This window comes from Triturus cristatus, chromosome 11 (assembly GCF_964204655.1).
Source record: "Triturus cristatus chromosome 11, aTriCri1.1, whole genome shotgun sequence".
NCBI classification, from domain to species: domain Eukaryota; kingdom Metazoa; phylum Chordata; class Amphibia; order Caudata; family Salamandridae; genus Triturus; species Triturus cristatus.
In genome coordinates, this window is record NC_140594.1 from 1,754,251 (window position 1) to 1,778,792 (window position 24,542).

The 24,542-nt window shown below is 44.6% G+C and overlaps 1 protein-coding gene across 1 annotated transcript in view; it reads left to right on the plus strand.

The window, feature by feature from the left end:
• Positions 1-24,542, plus strand: part of LOC146783140 (CD5 antigen-like) — a 512,763-nt gene that overhangs the window by 218,764 nt on the left and 269,457 nt on the right. The window contains exon 4 of the mRNA XM_085633903.1: positions 9,110-9,424. Within this exon, the coding sequence (XP_085490029.1) occupies positions 9,110-9,424 (315 nt within the window). The remainder of the gene's footprint in view (positions 1-9,109; positions 9,425-24,542) is intronic.

The following is a 24,542-nucleotide window of genomic DNA, read 5'->3' on the forward strand; positions in this document are numbered from 1 at the left end:
GTGAATTTCAAAGGTTTTGTAAATTACAATTTTTAAATGTATTAATTGTTATATTGATTTTTTTGATACTGATTTCCTACATTTTTTTAAACTTTATTTTTAGATATTTTATTTTTTAAATTACATTATAATTATATTATACATTACATTACAAAATATACTTTCTCAGAATGAATTACTTTAGTATAAATACTTTGCAAATAGGCAATAGACTTTTAAGTACAGTAGTTACAGTTGTTGCAATAGGCAACAACATTTCAAGCACAATGCAACATTGAGCTCAATGGGAAATTCTAGTTAAATGCAAATAGTTACTTTATGGATTACTTTTCTAACCACAGGACTGGATCTTAGATTCAGTCCTGGGACATCTCCTGTAAACAGTAGAGTAAAAGCGTTTTGGTTACAGTAGTGATTTTTAAGGAATATTATTGTATTTTAAAAGTTGACACAGAAACTTTTTCAAATCGAATCACCAATGTTATCCTATGGGAGGAAATAAGTAGTGTTATCGCAAATTTTTCTTACTCAGTGGTGGATCCTGGATCCAGCACTGGTGCATCCCCTGTAATCAGTTGAAAGAATGTGCTTAAGTCATACTGGCAATTTTTAAGGAATATTTGTAGTTTGTGAAAATCGACACTTTTCTGGTGAAAACCAAACAATGGATTCCTATGGAAGGAAATACAAGTTACTGGTAAGTACGGTTAGAATTACTTTTCAGGGTCAGTGCTGGGCTAAAAGATGCAGCACTGGGTTCTCTCCTGATAACAGGTGAGTAAATCTGAATTCGTTCTTCGAATGATTTTAGGTGAATATTTTAAAGTTCCAAAACTCCACACACAAAAGAATGTCCAAGTGAAACCAGTCAATGTTAGCCTATGGATGGAAATTCAAGTTACTGGTAAGTACGGTTAGAATTACTTTTCAGGATCAGTACTGGGCTCAAAGATGCAGCACTGAGGTCTTTCCTTATAACAGGTGAGTAAATCGGAATTCGTAGTTCTGCTGATTTTATAGGAATATTTTAAAGTTCCAAAACTCCACACTTAGAAGAATTTTAAAGTGAAACCAGACAATGTTACCCTATGGAAGGAAATTCACTAAGCAGGTAAGTAGTGTTATCGTTACTTTTTCTCACTCAGTGGTAGATCCTGGATCCAGCACTGGTGCATCTCCTGTAAACAGTTGAAAGAATGCGTTTAAGTCTTACAGGCGATTTTTTAGTTTTTTTTTTAGTTTGTGAAAATAGACACTTAGAAACTTTTCTGCTGAAAACCAGACAATGGATTCCTATGGAAGGAAATACAAGTTACTGGTAAGTACGGTTAGAATTACTTTTCAGGGTCAGTGCTGCGCTAAAAGATGCAGCACTGGGTTCTCTCCTGATAACAGGTGAGTAATTTGGAATTTGTTCTTCGGATGATTTTAGGTGAAAATTTAAAAATTCCAAAACTCCACACTTAGAAGAATTTCCAAGTGAAACCAGTCAATGTTAGCCTATGGAAGGAAATTCAAGTAACAGGTAAGTATGGTTAGAATTACTTTTCAGGATCAGTACTGGGCTCAAAGATGCAGCACTGAGGTCTCTCCTGATAACAGGTGAGTAAATCGGAATTCGTAGTACATCCAGTAAGCGCCACAGAGCTGCGTAGCAGAGAGATGTCAAAAGGGGCACGGCCTGCACCACCTCTCTGCAACGCAGCGAAGTGGCGCCTCATGGAAGCACCTGGTGGGCTATTTGGCCCCCATGGTCCCTCAGGTTTGAAGTGGAATTTTTTCCCTAACTTAAAACGCGCCACAGGGCATGTTTGCACACATCACGTAAGGGCCCGTCCCCTCGCTTCACCACTGTGTAAACGCACCCTGTCACCATTCTAAGTTGAGAGATTAGTCCCCTTCAATTCTAAGGGTCCCTAGGGTCAAACTAGCCCACTAGGTACCTCCAGTAAGCGCCACAGAGCTGTGTTGCAGAGAGGTGTAAAAATGGGCGTGGCCTCTGAACACCTGTCTGCAACGCAGCTCCCTGGCGCATACTGGAGGTACCTGGTGGGCTAGTTGGCCCCCAGGGACCCCTCAAGATTGAAGAGGAATTAATTACTCAACTTAAAATGCACAACAGGCAGAGACGTTTTAATGCATGGGCCAAGTGGGCTCTGGCCCCAGGCCCCAGCCTTTCAGGGGGCCCCCTGGCAGTCATCTCCATTCTCCAGACTTTTGCCCTCATGACCTTGCAAATTTCTTAAACAGATTGTTTTAAATACTGTTTTCCTTTACTTTATTTTTTATGTAGCTGGTGTGTGAGAGTCTAGTACAGCCATTTTGCAGAGAAATGTTGTGTTTATGTTTCATGCAATATACATAAAAAAAAGTTTCTTTTATATCAAACAAGGCCTAACATATAAGAAATGGGAGGGCATCACAGGGATTATTTGCAGTAATATTGGTGAGCTGCTGGTGTGGTACAATATTTAAAACACACATAACTATCCCTGAATATTAGATGTAAACACATTCAGGGCCTTATTTATGAGAAGTGATGCATCGCTGTGTGAAAACAGGGATGCGTCAATTCTTAGTGCGCCCTCCTTGCGACATGATGGATGCATCATAGTTACTGTATGACGCATCATGTCGCAAGGAGTTACAGATACGTCAGTATTTCTGACGTATCTGTAAGCGCAACAGTGATGCATTGCTGGGGTGTGTTTGAAAATAGATACAAATCTAGCGATGTGTCTTTTCACATGGGACAGCCCCACGTGAAAGAGAATGCATCAGTCTTACACCTGCCGTGAGGCAGGGGTAAGATATTGACGCAATGGGGTCCAAGAAGCGGCGCACTGAGTTCTCATAGATTTCAATGCGCCACTTCTGCAAGGCTTCTTGCGGGGTAACACCCACGCTGGATTATGGATTTGGGAAGACCGAGGTACAAGCTGATGACATAGTCAAGCTTTGATGTAATCAGAGCCTGCTCCACAATCTTTCTACTCTCAAGCGGTAACAGTGGCAGGAATTTTGTTGCCATCCGGAGCATGCCAAAGCAAGCGCAAGTTTTTGACTTTCTCCTTTTCTGCAGGCGGGGGTGGCTGATCTTTTTGTCACCAAGAGCGTTTCTGGATTACCAAAGAAAACAACTTCAGTTTTGTCAGGATTGCACTTCAGCTGATGGATCTTAAGCCAGTTAAAAACCTTTGTGAGGAAAGTCCTAATCATTGCCCGTCAAAGTTGGTTCCTTTTTCACATGTAAAACTCAGCTGAGTGTCATCAGCACAGGAAACTATTTTGACGCCCTCTTCCTCTACTGGAAATGCAAGGGGGGATAGATATATATTAAAAAGGGTAGGACTGAGAATGGAGCCCTGAGAGACACCTACATTCATGGCCGGAACCGGGGATAAGAAAGGGGGGAGCCAGATGTCCTGAGATCTATTTGCCAAGAAGGATGACATCCATGTTAAGGCGGTCCCCCCCCCCCAGACCGATGTTAGCAAGTCTCTCCGGGAGCCTCTCATGTGGGACCATATCGAAGGCCACCGACAGATCGAGCACTATCAGGACTGCCTTGCCTCCCTGTTCCAGCTTACCCTTGATAAATTCAGACACTTCCAGCAAAGCGGACTCCGTACTGTAAATAGCCCTAAAACCGGATTGGGACTCAGGAAGGAGCTTCCCATCTTCAATGTGTTTTTGGAGGGCCTTGTTTACATGCTGCTCTAATACTTTGGAGAGAGCAGGAAGAAGGGAGATTGGCCTGTAGTTGGCAGGGTCCGTCAGTTTGGTGTTAGCCTTTTTTATCAGTATAAGAATCTTAGCATTCTTCCATAATTTCAGCATGTTCCCTGAGGAGAGGGAAGCATTAAAGAGCTGTTTTACCGTGGGGTTTATGGTGGGAGCTAATAGGTTCAGGATATTCCCTGGACATGGGTCAGTAGGAGAGCCAGACTTAATGCTTTGGAGAAGGGTCAGTGACTCTTCAAGCTGAAACTTAGGGAAAGCTAGTAAAGATGGAGGATCCAAGAGGTGAAATTTGTTATTAGAACTAAGGTAGAAGGTCAGTTCTTCCTCTGAGATGTTAGTGAATGCTTGTTTGATCACGAGAGAGCTTTTTGTGGAAGAATTGAGCTATTTGCTTAGACCATTCTTCTGTGCATGGCCCTTCCTTTGTCCCGGCTTTCGGGGCGGTAAAGGATTTAACTATGCTAAAGATTTCCTTACTCTTATTTTGGGCATTTTCTATCTTGGTTTGAAAGAAGTTTTTCTTGGCTGCCTTCACGAGAATGTAATGAGCTTTTAAGGTGTCTTTATACACCTTCCTGTCCTAAGGTGCATAGGATTTACGCCATTTCCTTTCCATTTTTTTACAATTGTTTTTGCTAGATCTAAGGGAACCGTAAAACTATGGAGCTGGTGGGGCCCACCTCTTTGAGGAGCGGGAAACAACCGGTACCACTGTACCAATGTTGGTACGGAGCCAAGAATCTATTGAGAGGGCGTCCGAGTCGGGGCAGCCAGACAGCTCCGGTGAGGAATAACTGAGGGCGTCTGCTAACATTGGGATGGATATTTTATGGAATGTCCTGTAATTAGGGACCCTCTGCCCTGCGTTAGCCCGAGGGGCAGTGGCAGAGTTGGGAATGATGAATTTTAATAGGTGGTGGTCAGACCAGGTAATGAGAAGAAGTAAGCTTACTGATCTGTCAAAGTTGTGAAAAATGTGGTCGAGGGTATGGACCTTCTCATGGGTGGCTGAAGAAATACATGGAAACATGTTGCAGGCCTGCAGCGTCTCCAATAAGGGAAATTGTTTGAGGGTCTTTTCTATTATCCATATGTATATTGAGATCTCCCACAACAAGGCAGTTGTATTTTAAGGCCAGGGAGGTGGTGGATGTATTAAGCATAGTAATAAAATTTCCAATTGCACTGGGAGGTCTGTAAATCAGAAAACCAGCTATGCTATGATGGGGGGATAAGGTTGAGCGGAAGCCTAAGGACTCTGCGCCCTCAATGTTTTCCATCGGGATGGGAGAGCCGTCTAGTTTTTTATTGTAAATTATGGGGACACCGCCCCCCTTCCCACTCGGTCGTTCCCTCCTAAGGATTTTATAACCCGTAGGGATGGCGGAGGTGATAGTAGGGTTGGTGGCTTCAGACAGCCAGGTCTCAGTGAGAAATAAGAGATAAGGCTGTTCATCTAAAAGTAGGTCATAAATGTGTGGTTCATGCATTTGCATGGAGCGACAATTTAAAAGTGTGGCCTTTAAGTCCTCTGTTTTCTTATTGTTTTTACACTTATTGTTGCGTGGGAGGATCTTGGGTACACGTTTCCTTGGCTGGACGAGACCAGTTGCACTTATTGCGTTGAAAGTCTACCTCCAAGCTCGGATCAGCCGCTGTACACTGACATAATGGTAGCTGCCTAAGGCTAAGCGGTTTTTCCCTAATGTAATATAGTGGAAGAAACTCACTGGGGGGGAACTGGGCAGCATGGCTGGCGCCGGACGCCTCCAGGATGCTGACGGGCGTCTGTGTGCATCGGGAAAATTTAGGCTAATGCCTATGATGCAAACTGGATCGCTAATGCAGCTGAGGAAGCGGAAACTGTGACGGCGGAAGTGAGGGCCCCAATAGTAGCCCCAGCCCTCCGCTCAATCGGTGTATCAGCCGCGGCGGACAAGGACTGGAGGAAAAGCGAGATGCGAATCGGAGCAGCTAAGGAGGTGTAGGCAAGCAGAATCAAGTAAAGTGCAAGTGCGCATAGGTAGGAGAAATTGTTAAAAAGCACAGAGTAATTCAGCCACATATATACAAGTTAAAAAGTATTAAAAACCTAGTAGCAGGGCAGGGAACACTAAATCCTACCGCTGTCAGCTACGCGCATCTGTTTACATCGGGGAAAATATAGCCTAATGCCCATGATGCAAACTAGATCGCTAACGCAGCTGAGGAAGCGGAAACTGCGTGGGAAACAGGGGCTCAATTTGTATCATAAATTCAAAGCTGTTCTGCACAGGGGCCCCCAAAATATGTTTGGCCCAGGGCCCCCAAAATCCTTAAGATGTCTCTGACCACAGGGCACGTTTGCACAATGGTAATGGAAGGGGGCGGGGCCTGAGGTGACGTGTGCAAACACGCCCTGTGGCGCCTTTTAAAATGGGAAATTAATTCATCTTCAATCCTGAGGTGCCCTGGGGGCCAACTAGCCCAGCAGGTACCTCCAGTATGCGCCAGGGAGCTGGGTTGCAGAGAGGTGTAAAAAGGGGCGTGGCCTCTGAACACCTGTCTGCAACGCAGCTCTCTGGCGCATACTGGAGATAACTGTTGGGCTATTTGGCCCTCAAGGACCGTCCGTATTGAAAGAGTATTAATTCCCCAATTTAAAACGCGCCACGGGGCGCGTTTACACAGTGGTGAAGGGAGGGGGTGGGGCCTGAGTTCACATGTGTCGTGGTGCGTTTTAAGTTGGGGGATTAACTCACCTTGAATACTGAGGGTCCCTGGGGTGCAACTAGCCCACCAGCTACCTCCAGTAAGAGCAACAGAGCTGCGTTGTAGAGAGGTGTAAAAAGGGGCATGGCTTCAAAACAACTCTCTGCAACGCAATTCCCTGGCGCATACTGGAGGTACCTGGTGGGCTAGTTGGCCCCAGGGACCCCCAGTATTCAAGGGGAATTTGTTCCCCCTCTGCAAACGCACCAGGGGGCACATTTGCAGCTGTGTAGCCCCCCTTCTTTTTCTAATTTTTTGGCCTTGGGGGCCGCGTTGCGTGGTGGTCCCCATATGTATATATATATTATGTTCAGGTGGCCTATAACCAGAGATGCTGGACTTATGCAGCAGGGGAACAACAAATTGTATATTAGCACGTACAACTCCCTTGGAGGCCCAATAGGATGGCGGGCGGACTTCCGTCCACCCGCCACCCTAGTGGTGCTGGGACCGGCTGCCAGTGGTGAAATTGTTGCCAAGACAGTATCACCTTGTGTAAAAATGACAAAATAATGAAGTAATACTTTCAAAAAATGTGTTGCATTATGCCTCATAATTTGCCTTTCCTTCCACTTAATTTACTTAGCCATGCCATGTAATTTGTTGTTCCCCTGCTGCATAAGTCCAGCATCTCTGATTATAGGCCACCTGAACATAATATATATATATACATATGGGGACCACCACCGCCCCGGGGCTAAAGAAAGATCAATGGGAGTGCGCAGACCCCCTGAGCCCTGCGGACAACCACCTTACCAGGTCTAAGTAACACCCACAAGTAAGTCCCCCACAGCAGGATTGCTACGACCTGGTCACCTTTCTCAACCACTGTAAGAAGAGACCTTCTGGTGCACTACTGGTTGGGGATGAATTCCCCTTGGATGCAGAGGGTCATTTGAGGTGAAGAACCAATATTGTTGCCAAAGTAAGTTCCTCACAGCGGAATTGCTCAGAACTCGTCAGAGGCCCTGTCCCCTTTCTCAACCACTTTGCAATGGGGCCTCCTGGGGCACACTACTGGTTACAGATGGGGTCAGATTAGAGGTACTCTGACCCCATGGTTGAAAATGGGGGTGTTAGTGACACAAAATATGTGTCCAAAATTGAGTTTTTTAATCACATGCAATATTTTTGCGAATATTGGTGGAAATATAAAGCAAAAAGTATATATCTCTATACACACAACCTTGCTGGTCACAGTCACACACTAATGAATACCCTCACAAACTCACTCAGATATCTATACACCCATTCACATACCTAGTCACATATGTACACAACCAGTCACATACCCAGTCAGCTACTCATGCACTCACTCACATAACTATCCAGGTACTTATGCACCCACTTACAGACTCAATCAGAGAGTGACACACCCATGTACAGACTCACACACCTACTTAGAGACTCAGTAATAGACTCATGTGTATAGTCTCATACCTACTTAGAGACTCTTGAGCCCGCTCATGGACCCACTCACATACTCATCCACCCACAGTCCGCTTGGGTAAAAACAAAAAAAACACTACATGACTTTTCGAGTAATATTATTGGTGAACACATTTAGGAAATGCTGCTGTTTCCTTGCTCGAAGGAGAATGTTTCCTCAAACTGACATCTTGTTAACATGAGGCAGTGCAATGACAGACTCTCAGGTATTACATGACATTTTCACATCACAAAATTCCCCAGATCCTGGAAAACTATGCTGTATAATAAAAATTACACCCAGGCATAGTATAACTGGTGGTAAATCCTTAAGGATTATGGGGTCCTCAGAGGTTAGTCACCATCACCACCCAAGACTCCTAAAGAGCATTAGAATTAAAAAATGCCTTTGTTCTTAATGTGCCTACCCCTGCACCTATAGCACTCCTAGTGCTAAAAGCCCCATAAATCAGAGTTGACTCTTAAAGAGTTGAGTTCCATCCATTCAGCAACAGCCCTGACGCAGGAGTTAAAGGGGAGGGCTGTGTGTTTGTATTTTATTGCTGATGCAGGAAGGGTTATCACAGTGAAAGTGTGCTGTTGATGTTAAGTGTCATCTGAGCATGACAGGTATCAAGCCCTCAAGATTCACCAAGTCTTCAGTAAAGATTGAGAGCCAAGATAGATGCAGGGCAGCAAACATTTACACGTAGGTAGAGCCTTCCTGCTCTCATATTCAAAGTCAATCAGAAAGGTTTATCTCACCGCCATATGGACGTATGTTAGAATCTCACACTTGAGATAACATCTTAGAAGTGTGAGGGTGTCGAGGGAATAATCGCTGACCAATGACCAATGTCCCTGTCAGAAGGATTGTATCATTGCGACCACCATGGTAAAAAGCTGATGAGTGGAGCTGTGTCCAGAGAGACGCCCAATGTATGGATTATGGACTCTCTGTTCCCATGCCTTAGATTCCATTCAAATGAGGAATGCATGGGTGCAAATAGAGGATGCTGCCAACATATCTGATTGAAGAATAAAAAAAGAATAGTTACATTTTGAGAGGATTTATACTCACATTCTATGTCATTGAACAGAACCTTTTTTATTGATGAAAAATATTATGTTATATTCGTTCATTTTCTTTGCATTCCTTTCCAATGCCTTTTTAATCTCTTCCCAGGTCCAGATCAGATCAGGTTAATAAACGGCCCCTCTCTATGTGCTGGGAGAGTGGCGATCGTGCACAATGGAGTGTGGGGTAAAGTCTGTGACGACGCCTGGGATCAGAAGGACGCGTCGGTGGTCTGCAGACAGCTTGGATGTGGAGCTGTACAAAGCTATCAGTATAATTCATCATTCGGGGTCAGCCCATCACCAGTTCTGATGAGTAATGTCCAATGCCAAGGAGATGAGCATGCCCTCTGGAAATGTGCCCAGCGAGGCTGGAATGTTAATACCTGTCCAACGGGGAGGAACGCTGGAGTGACCTGTACAGGTAAGAGGTGGAACCTGTGTCTAAAAACAAACTTGCTCGCATGTGAAGACTTTAAACACTACTGTCAAAACACAAAAGTGACCTCTGGTGGCAAGCATTTCATCAGGTGGGGCTGGATGAACCATGACTGCCCTTCATTAAACATAACTCCACTCTGGAGCCAAGGGTGAAGTTAAAGACCCCTTCCTCACCAGTCAATCACTGCTCTGTGTCGATCCACCTATAAGGTTTCTTGCCTGAGTCTAGTCGACATCATCTACTGACGCTTTGTTCAATTTGAAGCACCTAGTGATGATACTAAAACTTATCGGTAATCTTCACTACCCTGAGCCCGAGTCTTACCCAGCATAGTTTACTACCCTCCATCCCTCACTCTGTCCATTCTGCCTTCCCTCCACCCTTCCATCTGTCTCTCCTTCCCTCCCTCCATCCTACCTTCCCTCCCTCTGTCCATCCTGCCTTTCCTCTACCCTTCCCTCCCACTCTCCTTCCTTCTGCTCTCCCCCTCTGTTATTCCCTCCCTTCCCCTGTCCTTCCCTTTCCTCTGCCCACCCCACCTTCCCACCCTCCTTCTTTCCCTCTCTCCTTCTTTCCCTCCCTCCTTCTTTCCCTCCCTCCCTCTCTCCCTCTGTTCTTCCCTCCCTCCTTCCATCCTGCCCCTTCCCTCCCTCCCTTGCCTTCTTACCTCCCTCCTTCCATCTATCCTGCCCTCCTTCCACTCTCTTTCTGTCCTGTCTTGCCTCCTTCCCTCCCTCGCTCACTCCCTCCCTCCCACTGTTCTTCTATCCCTCTGTCCATCATGTCCTGCCTCCTATCCTCCCTCCCTCTCTCCCTTCCACTGTCCTTCTCTCTCTCTGTCCATCTCGCCTTCCCTCCACCCTTCCATCCCTCCCTCCCTCTCTCTGTCCTTCCCTCTGTCCTTCCCTCCCTCGCTCCCTCCCTCCCATCTTTATTTTCTTGGGACCTCTATAAGCTTGGCACTTGCAGGACAGAGGGAAGCAAGAGGCGACAGGGAAGGAGGGTGTAGTTCTAGTGAAAGAAAATAAATACTCACAGAAGTAGAGTAGTGTGAACACGAGCCGATGGTATTGGAGCACTCACTCCATCCTCTGTATTTTTGTAGCGTGAACACGAGCCGATGGTATTGGAGCACTCACTCCATCCTCTGTATTGTCGTAGTGTGAACACGAGCCAATGGTATTGGAGCCCTCACTTCATCCTCTGTATTTTTGTAGCGTGAACACGAGCCGATGGTATTGGAGCCCTCACTGTAGTAACCACAGGGACAGTGGTTGTAGTTTAAGTCCTTTATTTCTCAAGATGATCAGTACACATCCATAGAGTAACCTCCAGCTTATTCAACTGGCAGCATTCACAGAGTCTCTCAGTGATGTCACTCTAATGACATCACTGAGTTCTACAGCATTGAATAGAAACTCCACACATCTCCCCCCTTACAAAGCGTTTACAATAAAACAATCCAAAAACAACAAGAACTGTACAGGTTAGCATTCATAGGAATAACAAAACACTCATTAATCCTAAGAGATACAGAAATATAATCATTCAAAAGAATTTGGGACATCAATCTTGCACAAGTTCCCCATGCTCCATATTTTCCCATCAGCAAGAGTTACCACATAATTCATTACCTTTACCACTTTTTGAGGTTTGGAAAACTTACTTTCCCCTTTTTTAACCAAGCCCATTCTTTTAGTGATCACCCAGTCACCAACTACAATTTTTATATCCTTCACTCCTTTTCTCTTATTATAATCATCTTTATTTCTTTCTTGAGACTCTCTAACTCTTTCTGCAATTCTTTCTCGATCTACCCACACCTGATTTTTCTTTTGTAACCATACAGGTGACTCTTTTGTTGCTGGTTCTCTCCCTTTTAAAGCCACAAAAGGGGATACACCTGTGACAGAATGTGGAGTTACTCTGTGTGCCCACACCATTTTATTTAACTCTTCTCTCCATCTCAATCCATTACTTAATGACAATTGGATATTGTCCATTATAATACGATTCACTCGCTCAACCAACCCGTTAGCTTGAGGCCTGAATACTGCCACCCTTTCATGTTTGATACCAAGATTAGAAAGAAACCTTGCCATTATCGTGGAAACAAGTTGCACTCCATTGTCTGTAACTAAGCATTTAGGTATTCCCTCTTCCAAAAATGCACTCTTTAAAAAATCAATGACCACCTCAGATGTAATATGTTCTGCAGGCTTTATCATAAACCACTTGCTATGGTAATCAACTAGAACTATTAAGAATCTACTTCTCATACCCAGCCTGTTAATAGGACCCAAAAAATCCATTGCCACTTTCTCCCATGGCCGATCCGGAACGTCAAGGGAGCCCAGAGGAGGCTGACGAATTACTCTGCATTTATCACTATTGCAACATGGCTGACATTCTTTTACAATTGCTTCCACATCTCTGTCCATTTCAGGCCACCAAAAACTCTGCCTCAACCTTCTTTTACACATGCTTCTACCTAGGTGACCTTCGTGTACCAATTTAAGTAACTTTCCTCTCAACATCTTAGGAGGAACCACCCGGTTGCATCTCAAAACTCTGTTCTTTTGAATGCTTAACTGGTCCTTAACTTTTAAATACTTTTTCAACTCTTCATTTATATCAACTTCACTGTTCCAACCATCACGTATGACTTTTTTAAGCACCATGTACTCTTCATCCTTGTCTAAAGCTTCATTCCATTCTTCCTGTTTTAATGCTAAACTCAAATCATTAATGTCGCACATAGATTCTACTTCATATACCAAGAATGAATCTTCCTCCTGTCCCTCAACTGGCATACGCGACAAACAATCAGCAATGATATTTTTTTTACCTCTTACAAACTCAATCGAGAAATTATAATCTAATATTGATAAAAGCCACCGGGATATCCTTGGAGTCACACCACCTTCAAGCCCCTTTCCACCTTTAAAAATGTGTACCAATGGTTTGTGATCTGTTTTTAGAACAAATGGTAAACCCCACAAATAAAATTTAAAATGGTTTATTGCCCAACAACAACCCAACGCTTCCTTCTCAATGGCGGAGTAGGATTTCTCTGCTCCCTGCAAACGTCTCGATGCAAACCCAATCACACTTTCACCCTCCATTGATTTTTGAGTTAATACAGCACCCAATCCTATATTACTTGCATCAGTTGTCAGAATTGTTTTCTTAGTCACATCAAAATGGGCTAGAGTAGGAGCACTAACCAATGACGATTTAATCTTTTCAAACGCCTCTTCGCATGAAACATTCCAATTAAATAATACTCCTTTTTTTAACAACATCCTCATAGGTTCCACAATCTCTGAAAACCCTGATATAAATTTTGAGCAATACTCCGCTAACCCAAGGAATGATTTCAATAAATCTTTATCAGTTGGTTGTGGAGCATCTACAATTGCCTTTATTATGCTTCTCTTAGGTTTAATCCCCTCAGCAGATATCTCATGCCCTAAATAATCCACTTTTTCCTTTCTTATCTGACACTTTTCTTTCTTGATGGTCAACCCATGACTAGCAATCTTTTTCAAAACATTATTTAACAATTCATCATGGTCCATAAAAGATCTTCCCACCACCATGATGTCATCCTGAAAGCACAACACACCATCCATCCCCTTAAAAATATCTTGCATGATCCTTTGGAACACGGCAGATGCCGAAGCTAGACCGAAAGGCATGCGTCGATAGCGGAAAGCCCCCAGCGGTGTAACAAAAGAGGTTAGGGCTCGTGACTCAGGATGCAGATTTATCTGGTGGTAAGCAGCTGACATGTCTAAGACACTAAATACTTTTCCACCACCCATAACACTTAGCATTTCTGTTATATTTGGCAATGGTTGTCGATCCACCCATATATTTTGATTTAAATCTCTTAAATCAATACAGAGACGAATTTTGTTTCCATCCTTCGGTGCGACAACGATCGGAGAAAGCCACTCCGATGACTCAATGGGTTCAATAATTTTACATTCCAAAAGTTTGTCAAGTTCCTTCTGTAAAGGTTCCCTCATTAGTAAAGGTATGGATCTGACCTTATGTACCACTGGGCGAGCATTCTTCTTTAAAATAATCCGGTGACTAAAATTCTTGAGCATGCCCAAATCATCAGAAAAAACCTGCGGAAATGACAACATTAATTTTCTTCCCCACTCAGAATTACCATCAGAAATAGGCAAACTACATTCATGAGCAGGTTCAACTATCATGACTGGTTCCTTGGCATTGGGATCCAGAATTATATTGAGATCTTTTTGGTGTCGCCACCCTAAAAGATTTGATCCATCTTCAGTTATGTATATTCTACCATGAACGCTGTTACCTTTAAAAAAGATATCCATCCACAACATCCCTATGATGTTTATTCTCTTTCCACCATACCCCACAGCACTTATATCCGAATTTTGTAATTCAGCCAAATTTTTCTTTAACTCAACTTTAATTCCCTTGAAATTAGTGTAAACAAACTACCTGAGTCTGCTAACACTTTGACTTCCGTCTTTTCTAAAATAATGTCACAATGGGGTTTTTCTAATTTCTCAGTACTTTCCATTTTTATATTATTGTTACTAACCACACTAATACTTTCTTTACGTTCTGATAGATCACATTCATCAATGGAAAGCATTAATTCCTCTCTTACTTCCCCCAAATTTTCCACCATTTTTACACTGGAAGTTTGACCTCTAGTTCTACACATTTTCGCTAAATGACCTTTTCTTCCACACAACCTACACGTTACGCTCCTAGCACCACATGCTAGGCTAGACGCAATGTGTCCAGGACACCCACACCTGTAACATGTAATTCTTTTTCTAACAGTTCCACTCGATGCATTAAAGGTATTGAGCATATTAGTACTTTTTTCATTTTTAAAATTAGATGAATGAGAATGTGAAACTTCTGGTTTAGTTACTTTTTTCAGACCTACTTCTTCCACATCAAGATTAACTACTTCCTTTTCTGAAGATTTCATATTTAATTTCCCAATGTCAATTTCTTTCATCCACACATCAGTGTGTTCTAAGCTTCTAGCAATCTGTACTGCTTCATCTAAGGTAGGATCTAGAGATAGAAGTCTTTCTTTTATTTTTCTATTGTTGGTGCACCTCACAATCTGGTCGCGAATCAAAGATTCCGTCAGCATTTGAAATTCGCATGTTACAGCTAGTCCGCGTAATGATGCCACATAAGTCATTATATCCTCATCATGTGCTTGCACACGACAAAAGAATTTATGTCTTTCAAACACCACACTGAGTTTTGGGGTAAAATGTTTCTCCAGCATCTGTATTGACATCTCATAAACATTTATAGGTTGGCCATTACCTACACCTAAAGAAATTCCGGGAAGATCGTCATATATTCTCCTTCCCTCTGTCCCTAGATGATGTAATAAAATAGCTTGTCTTCTTAATGGTCCATATTTATCACCACCAATGGCTAAAATATAAGTTAAAAAAATGTTTTTCCACTGTTTCCATGGAATTGTAGGTTCACCAGGTATCGGTAAGAACGAAGGTGGAGCAGACATACCTTGATCAGACATTCCTGCAATTCAAAAGACAAATAACAAGCTAACAAAATTAATTAAAAAAATAATCTATAAAAATAGACTAAAATAATTATCTAAAATAATTATCTAAAATAACAATCTAAAATAACAATCTAAAATAATTACATTCCTGCATATATTTCTCTATATAAGTTGTAGATATAAGTCGTTCTTTTCTTTCCACAACTAAAAGTACTTTAGAATAAGTCCTTCTTTCCTTTCACCTATTTCAGGGAGTCACATCAGACGACATGGATTACTTTGCAGAGCTCCAAAAATAATTAATTTGGGTAAGAGTCAGTGTTGTGAATAATTTGTTGAAGAAGGATCAGTTATTATGATAACCAGCAGTATACATTTCACTTTGACAATATTTGCTTCGGAACGTGATGTTTTTTCACACGCGACTTCACTTAGGCTTCATTTCCCATTAAATAGCTATTAAGCTTGCTTCCCTCTGTTCTGTTTCACACTGTCAATTGAAATCCTTTTAAACTTGTTCCTTAAGCTCGTGCGCTGGATGCGATGTTTACTTTCAATTAGCCTAAGTGCTTGGCTTTGTTCTTGGATGCCTCGTGTCCTTTCAAGCTCGCGCGCTAGACGCGATGTTTACTTTTAATTTGCCTGAGTGCTTAGCTCCATTAGCAGTCCCGCGCTAGATGCGATGTTGACTTTTAGTATTTTGAGTGCTTATTTGTTTACTTTACATTAGCCTCCTTGCTAATGGCTTTCTACACGCTTGCTTGCACACGCTTTGTATTTTGAAAGGTTAAGTGCTTCAGAATTGTTTAAATCTTCACAGTTTTCAGACAAAACGTTTGATTTGAAGTTTAATAAATTAAATCTTCACCAGCTTTGTGTCACTTAACTCTTTTTTTACGTTTGGCCACAATTTAACATCAAGTTTAATTAAATTATCTTCACCATTGGCTGTAAATATGAATATTGAAACTCCACAATTATTCACTTCTTCTATTCAATATGTTGAAGTTTCCCATTATGTATAAATTTGGTAAAATCAATTAAATATACAGCTTCTTTTGCTTGTTGCTTCACGTATAAACAAGCATTGACAAACTCAATGTGAAGATGAAATATTTCTTTTACTCTCAGTTCATCAGCAGTACTTCCAATGTCAACCTGCTTTTCCAGGGGTGGAGGTCACTCAATTATCTGCCCCCTGCGCAGTTTTCTCCTCGTCGCCATAAAAATGTAGTAACCACAGGGACAGTTGTTGTAGTTTAAGTCCTTTATTTCTCAAGATGATCAGTACACATCAATAGAGTAACCTCCAGCTTATTCAACTGGCAGCATTCACAGAGTCTCTCAGTGATGTCACTCTAATGACATCACTGAGTTCTACAGCATTGAATAGAAACTCCACACTCACTCCATCCTCTGTATTGTCATAGTGTGAACACGAGCCGATGGTATTGGAGCCCTCACTCCATCTTCTGTATTGTCGTAGTGTGAACACGAGCCGATGGTATTAGAGCACTCACTCCATCCTCTGTATTTTTGTAGCGTGAACACGGGCCGATGGTATTGGAGCACTCACTCCATCCTCTGTATTTTTGTAGCGTGAACACGAGCCGATGGTATTGGAGCACTCACTCCATCCTCTGTATTTTTGTAGCGTGAATACGAGCCGATGGTATTGGAGCACTCACTCCATCCTCTGTATTTTTTGTAGAGTGAACACGAGCCGATGGTATTGGAGCACTCACTCCATCCTCTGTATTTTTGTAGCGTGAACACGAGCCGATGGTATTGGAGCACTCACTCCATCCTCTGTATTTTTTGTAGCGTGAACACGAGCCAATGGTATTGGAGCACTCACTCCATCCTCTGTATTTTTGTAGCGTGAACACGAGCCGATGGTATTGGAGCACTCACTCCATCCTCTGTATTTTTTGTAGAGTGAACACGAGCCGATGGTATTGGAGCACTCACTCCATCCTCTGTATTTTTGTAGCGTGAACACGAGCCGATGGTATTGGAGCACTCACTCCATCCTCTGTATTTTTTGTAGCGTGAACACGAGCCAATGGTATTGGAGCACTCACTCCATCCTCTGTATTTTTGTAGCGTGAACACGAGCCGATGGTATTGGAGCACTCACTCCATCCTCTGTATTTTTTGTAGAGTGAACACGAGCCGATGGTATTGGAGCACTCACTCCATCCTCTGTATTTTTGTAGCGTGAACACGTGCCGATGGTATTGGAGCCCTCACTCCATCCTCTGTATTTTTATAGCGTGAACACGAGCCGATGGTATTGGAGCACTCACTCCATCCTCTGTATTTTTGTAGCGTGAACACGAGCCGATGGTATTGGAGCACTCACTCCATCCTCTGTATTTTTTGTAGAGTGAACACGAGCCGATGGTATTGGAGCACTCACTCCATCCTCTGTATTTTTGTAGCGTGAACACGAGCCGATGGTATTGGAGCCTTCACTTCATCCTCTGTATTTTTGTAGCGTGAACACGAACCGATGGTATTGGAGCACTCACTCCATCCTCTGTATTGTCGTAGCGTGAACACGAGCCGATGGTATTGGAGCACTCACTCCATCCTCTGTATTTTTGTAGCGTGAACACGAGCTGATGGTATTGGAGCACTCACTCCATCCTCTGTATTTTTGTAGAGTGAACACGAGCCAATGGTACTGGAGCACTCACTCCATCCTATGTATTTTTGTAGCGTGAACACGAGCCGATGGTATTGGAGCACTCACTCCATCCTCTGTATTTTTGTAGAGTGAACACGAGCCGATGGTATTGGAGCACTCACTCCATCCTCTGTATTTTTGTAGCGTGAACACGAGCTGATGGTATTGGAGCCCTCACTCCATCCTCTGTATTGTCATTGTGTGAACACGAACCAATGCTATTGGAGCACTCACTCCATCCTCTGTATTGTCGTAGCGTGAACACGAGCCGATGGTATTGGAGCACTCACTCCATCCTCTGTATTTTTGTAGCGTGAACACGTGCCGATGGTATTGGAGCCCTCACTCCATCCTCTGTATTTTTGTAGAGTGAACACGAGCCGATGGTATTGGAGCCCTCACTCCATCCTCTGTATTTTTGTAGCGTGAACACGAGCCGATGATATTGGAGCACTCACTCCATCCTCTGTATTTTTGTAGAGTGAACACGAGCCGATGGTATTGGAGCACTCACTCCATCCTCTGTATTTTTGTAGCGTGAACACGAGCCGATGGTATTGGAGCATAGTGACCACACCGTCATCCGCTTCATTCAACACGCATGCACAGACGTCACCCAAGGATTACACTGACAATTTCATTGTGGGTGAAGAACTGCTGCAGGTTTATTTCATACAACATAAGTATGACGATAAATGGGTTATCTTACGGGCGACCCAGGGCAAGCAGCCCCTCGCTGCTCCGCCCGCCTGGTGAGCCAGCACGCACGGTGGGTCGATGCCCGGCCGTGCGGCACATATTTATTTTCAGATCATCCACTGGGTCACGTGATCTGTCTCCTACTCCCGCCCCTTCTGACAGGGGCGGAGCATGTTGTGGCACACCCCCGGCTGGTCAGGCCCCCCAACCGCCCGAAGGACTAACGGGGCGCCGTCGCGGTCTTCCCAGAACCCCCTTCGGCTCGTGGACCTTGGCTCGGGCACCCTTACTGTGCCGGACAGGGGTACCCTTACTGTACCGCCTGTCGCAGAGGTACCCTTACTGTACCCGTCTGCATCCAGATCGCCCAGTAACTCCGCCACAGCTCTGGGGAGGCTACCGTCGCTGCCAGAGCCCCCCCTTCCTCCCTTTGCTGTTATATGTGCCCTGCCCCTGTGAGCCAGCTTATAATGGGCTAAATTAGGGGTCCTGTTCTGTAACCCGTAAAAGACGGCATTAATTTGCAACATTACTCAGAAGCCCAGGGCAGACTAACAAAGGATGTCTTTTGGCCCCACTGCCGTAAGCTTAGACGTGACTGGTGTTCCTAACCTTCTAAGCGATGCCACAGCAGATCATCCTAACGTAATTATGGGAAGATCTAGCACCTGCATATGGAGCCAGAACTGAACCATAGCTGAATTCTTTAATCCATCGATTCCCTTCATATCCTAGCACGAAGGTTTTAATTTCCACTCTATCTACAAAGGTGATGTATTGATAGCGTCATGGTTCCTGAGTTGCTGCTGCTACTGCGAGGATTGCATGATTTCTCGGCTGGGCAAAACATTTTTAACGCAACTGCTAATCGGACGCCTTTTATCATGACTCCGGATAAAGCCAATATGACTGACTGAGCTGCCGAAGAATACATCTCTCAGCCCGGGGACCCAAATTTGTGAATGTTTCCCAACTCCCTGGCTCCAAGAAAGGCTGAGCGAGAAGAGCAACACCTAAATCTGTTTCTCAGGCTGGACAATATGGCATTGGTAACAAGGCATAGGTCAATTAGGCGCTTATGGACCTGCAATCCTATTAAGATTTTTCAATTGGCCAAATTAAGTGCCTTCCTGGCTTGGAATTGTGTTCCCAACAGCTACAGCACAACAAGCAGGGTGAAGGTAGCGTGTGAGTCAGCCACTTTACCTACGTATATAAACACAAGCTGACATCACGGGTATATAAATTTGCTTCCTTTCACATGGTATTATCCTATTGTTTACTGCAAACTGACCCATATCTTAGCAACATCTCCTCGTTTTAGCCTTTCTACTTGCAAATTAAGTTACATTAAATTGGACGATAGAGTCTTATACTAGTCCCGCTGTCCATCCCAATCTTTTCTTGCTCTCCACTGGGACAGCGTATCCAATTGCCTTGCTTGTTGAATAGAAGCTAGCTTTCGGACTTTATTGCTGCTGGAAAGGGTCAATAGGTTTGCCTACAGTCCTTGTTATACCGGTGTTGCTGTGCTATAGGTAATTCGTGGCACCGCCATAGTGGCTTGAAAAGGAAACTTCTTATTTTATCAAATAATTTGTTGTGAGCCCCAGTTATGATTTCGTTCATATCTTCATAGTTGACAGTGTCTCTATCTTGCCAATACCTGGGTCACGTCTGCCTTAAATGATGACAATACATCTGGCTTTTCCGCTAGCCTTGCCCATTAACCTGTCAAATGTCAGTGGAGAGCAGAACATCTCTGGTCATGCTCATTTCAGGAGGTGTTAAGCCCTTTCCCTTACTAGAAAGTTTAAGTGCAAAATTCAAGAGGTATGGTCGCTCTCTGCGCTCTCAATTATTACTATGTAGATGAGGGCATGCCATTCACGGGTGTCTGGTTGAAGAATGCACAGTTAATTGACACTCATTCTGGGGTGTCTGGTTGAAGTATGCACAGGTCATTGACACTCTCCCACGTGCAGTGCTGTGAAACGTTTGAAGTAGTTCATCAAATTCAGCCAGCCACCCCCTAGGTGGAGGTTTGCACGTCCAAACTTCTGCTAGTGTAAAACCCGGCCCCACCTCCAGTTCAGTGAAATTTAGTAATTCACGACACTGACAACCCCAGGGGCCAGATACTGGGCTGTGTAAATGCGGCCCAATATCACCATGAACAATTGGCTTGGAGTGGATGGGTTGACCTAGACTGGCTGAAGGCAAAACCTTTGACAATCACTCCTGGCAAGATGCGCCAACGCAGGTAGAATAAAGAGTTATCCACCCGCCTTACTTCCTTTCCCAGTTCGACACAGGTCGAAGAAGAATGCCCCTTCCGGAAAGGTCATGGCCTTATCCCTGAAGCCTAGCCATACAGCATTCTACCGGAAATCTACAGCATTGCTTTGTAACGCTTTTTCTGGTTCCCCAATTTATTGTGGTCGATATGCTCTCCCTCAGTTTGAACAAAATCTTAGCTAATCGTACGCCTGCCTAATTCCCAGGGCTGTCTGGCTTAATGCTTTACGCCTGGTATTGCCCCACCAAATGTGGCCTTGCACTGAAACTTAACTGGGTTGTCTTCAACTTTTCCATTTAGAGCTAGAAGCGCCCCCCGTGCTCCTTGTGCTTACTAAATGGACCCGCTCCTTTAGTTTCCAGCACACAATGCACTTAAATGTCATCTGGCCCTGGTGCCTATCAAACAACAGTGACAGCCTCTGTTACCTTCATACAATACATAAACAAACCTCACAAGGTCGCAGAAGCGGCAAGCCAGGCTAAGTCTCGGTAAACCATGTCAATCTGAGCTTTCCCTGGCCTCCCTGTGGAACAGGGAGAAGAACCTCAAAGATGTTAAGTATGATAGACAAACCCGGCCTTCCGCATGTCTCAAACAGCTCAGGCTGCTGCCTTTCCTGTATAGACTAAGCTGCCACTATGACTGAGTTGCAGAAAATATCACACCAGCTGTTTCCGAATAGCAAGGCTAAAGATGAAAGGCAGCCGCATCTCTTGACTTAAGCGTGGAACTCACAAAAATACCTTCAAGGTGTTCTGTATAACACACAAACCCAGGCCTACAACTTGCCTCAACACAGCTCAGGCTGCTGACTTTTCGCTACAGACTCAGCTGCCACTATGACTGATTTGAGAGAAACCTTCCCCCAGCTGTTTTCTAATAGCAAGGCAAAGCTGAAAGACAGCAGCATCTCGTGACTCAAGCGTTGAATCTTACAATAATAACATTGTTAGCTCAATTTCTGTGTTACACCTTCCCACAAGCTGACCATTGCATCATGGTTGAGACTGGGTTTTAGGCTGAACCTTGGCATATTCGTACTCCTGCTGCCAAGGGAACATATATCTATATATATATATATATACCTTTTCTTATCCTGTTGCACCACTTGGGACACATAACTTCGTCCCTTCGTACCTACCGGCATGGAACTAATGCCAAAGAGATTCCCCCCTAGTACCGGATAATCCTAATAAATGCTGTATTTTGGGACAAAGATACCAGGGAATAAATGCAAAGGGGCTCGCCAGTGCGTGTGACCCATGTCATTGCGATTAGTAACTGGTGCTCTGTTCGAGCTAGAACATGCAACGGTATTTATTTAATCAATTAATCAGCAAAGCATGCTGGAAATGAAGGAATATGTGGCCGGCCCAAGGATATACAAAATGAGCCACGGCGTTGCATGGTTCCAGAGACATGGCTGGGTGAAGTGGCCTCACGACTTTTGTGTACGGCTGGCCCTCAAAATTTATTTTAACTGACAACACAAAGATGAAGCCCTCCATGTGGAGCTACGGAAAAGCTGCTGTATTGCCAGCGGCGCAGGAGTCTGCATAAGACACTGCATAAGGGCATAAGCAATGTGGGTTTTTATTCCTATTAAATGCGTGCCTATGCACGATGTTGCCGGGCCGATACCGAAGGCTATTGGCACTGGTGCGCCACAATGCAAGCTTGCCTGTATCACAAGAAAACCTGCCCCAACTTGGACATACCGACATCCGCTTCTAGCGTCCTGCCATGTCATCTATTCCGAATCTGGCTAACGACAACTACCATTGGCCAAAGCGAAAACCAGTAAAACTAGACCCATTGAGCTTCCCAACGCTTGTCCTGCCTAAATTTGCAACCGCAGACGTTAGAATTCGGCCGCCATGCACTGTATAATTATGCGAGAGCCCCACCATATTGTCTGAATATTCCTGGCCGCCCCACAAGGAAGAGTTGCAAAGGGGATGCACATTGGAATTGCTCTAGGACGAGAAATGCTGTCTGCCTACAGCCCTAGCTAGCCCTATGTTTCTCAAAACGCTTACCATAAACCGTAATGGGTACAGACTCATCATAGATCACCCAGTGTAGTGTAAGGTTGCTTGGTGTGGAGAAGCACAAGCTCAGGCGGTTTCTCTCCAAAATAACCCCCTTTGCAACATTAAGCAATGTTCTGATAATGAATGTTTTGCGGTGTGTGTGCAGCTCTAGGATGAGCGGTCGTAGCTCACTGTTGAGTATTAGGGCTTTAAGATACACCTTGCAAGTAACAAAACAAAACCCAATACCAAACAACATTAGGGTGCAAGAAATATGCCCAGTAGTATGTAAATGCAAGAATGGTTCGGACTGTAGTGTAAAGGCCCAACACCAGCAAAAGTAATTAAAATCTGAGTGCATTGTCATGCCCCAAGGTGTACCCCAATTTAGTGTGGTTTGGGTGCACACACCTACCCCTTCCCCAGTAACAGAAGTGTCTGGGTGTACCCAGTAAATAAAAGCAAGGCTGGTTTGGGCGCAAGCAAAAGTGCGTTTAGAGTTGCCGCATTGCTGCCCCGGCACCGGGAACCGCAAGATTAGAATGGGATACACTGAACATGGCCCAGCTCAAGTAAAGGTAAGTAACATAAGCCCAAAACCTTCCACTTGCAGATTGTGCAACCGCAGATCCCCGACGGTCTGAATCAAAAGAAAACTAAAACGTATGCTATCATGGCAAAAAACAATGCGTACAGGCAGCAGGCCAGCATAGTAAACTAAATATGCGAACTTGGCTTTTAAATATAATGCTGCCTACTGATATATCGCTACTGAGGTATTGGAAATGCTCACCACACCTGGTATTCCCAGGTGGTCTCCCATCCCAGAGCTGACCATGCCCGCCCTGCTTAGCACCAAAGATCGGGCGAGATCAGGTGCATTCAAGGAGGCATGTCCGTGCGTCCGAGGCCCCAACGCGGGATCAGCTAGACCACAAATGTTCTGCACATTTATACAGCGCAGTCACGACCCACGAGACCGCTTCCCTCCGTTGGTTATCCTCGTACAATCAAGCCACATATACATCACGGTGACCCAGTGACTGCCACCACTCGCGCACCATGGGGCCGCCGGTCTAACCGCGGTGCATGTGGCAGGGGGGAGGACGCTACAGTTCATAGGAGCGTGGGCGCAGGAGGGGGCGGGTTGCGCTGCATGATCGTGGGTGTGCCCGGGGGGATGCAAGACGTTGCCCGGTCGCGATTCGAACCCTCTGCCTGCAGTGGGCATCCAGTGTATAAGATGCCATAACTTGCCATTTGTGGTGAGGCTCTTGCTGACCTTATGCTTTTATTTATTTATAATTGATTAGGTGCCCCCCTGTGTTAAGTCGCCGTCATTGTTTCTATCGATTCCGTAATGTATCTAATATGCAAGAAGTTCCCACTTAAAGCCCTGGTGACACCACGTAAGTGTTGCTGCTCCTGTGCTTCAAAAGGAGGAGAATATTCCATGGAGAACGTGCACCGGCATGCGTCCTGCCGTAACCTCCACTAGTGCGATGTGAGCCGTGACCGCACACGGATGTCACGGATGTGCCTGCTGTCACTGCACCGGGACAAACGGACTGCCTGTGCCGGGGCACTGGACGAGGCCGCTAGGTATCCGTTTCGAAGCCCCCTTTGTAAAACCAAAACTGTGCACCGGTGAACATGGCCCACACAGGCCCAGCTCGTACCGCTTCACCCTCGCACCTTGTCAAGTCGCGCTTACCGCGTATCAAATGAGCTGTCCGGCTCAGAGGGCGGGGCTTCCAGGGAGGGAAGCCCCGCGAGGGAAACCCGACGCCGGGACGCACGGCGGAGTGTGGGAGCCC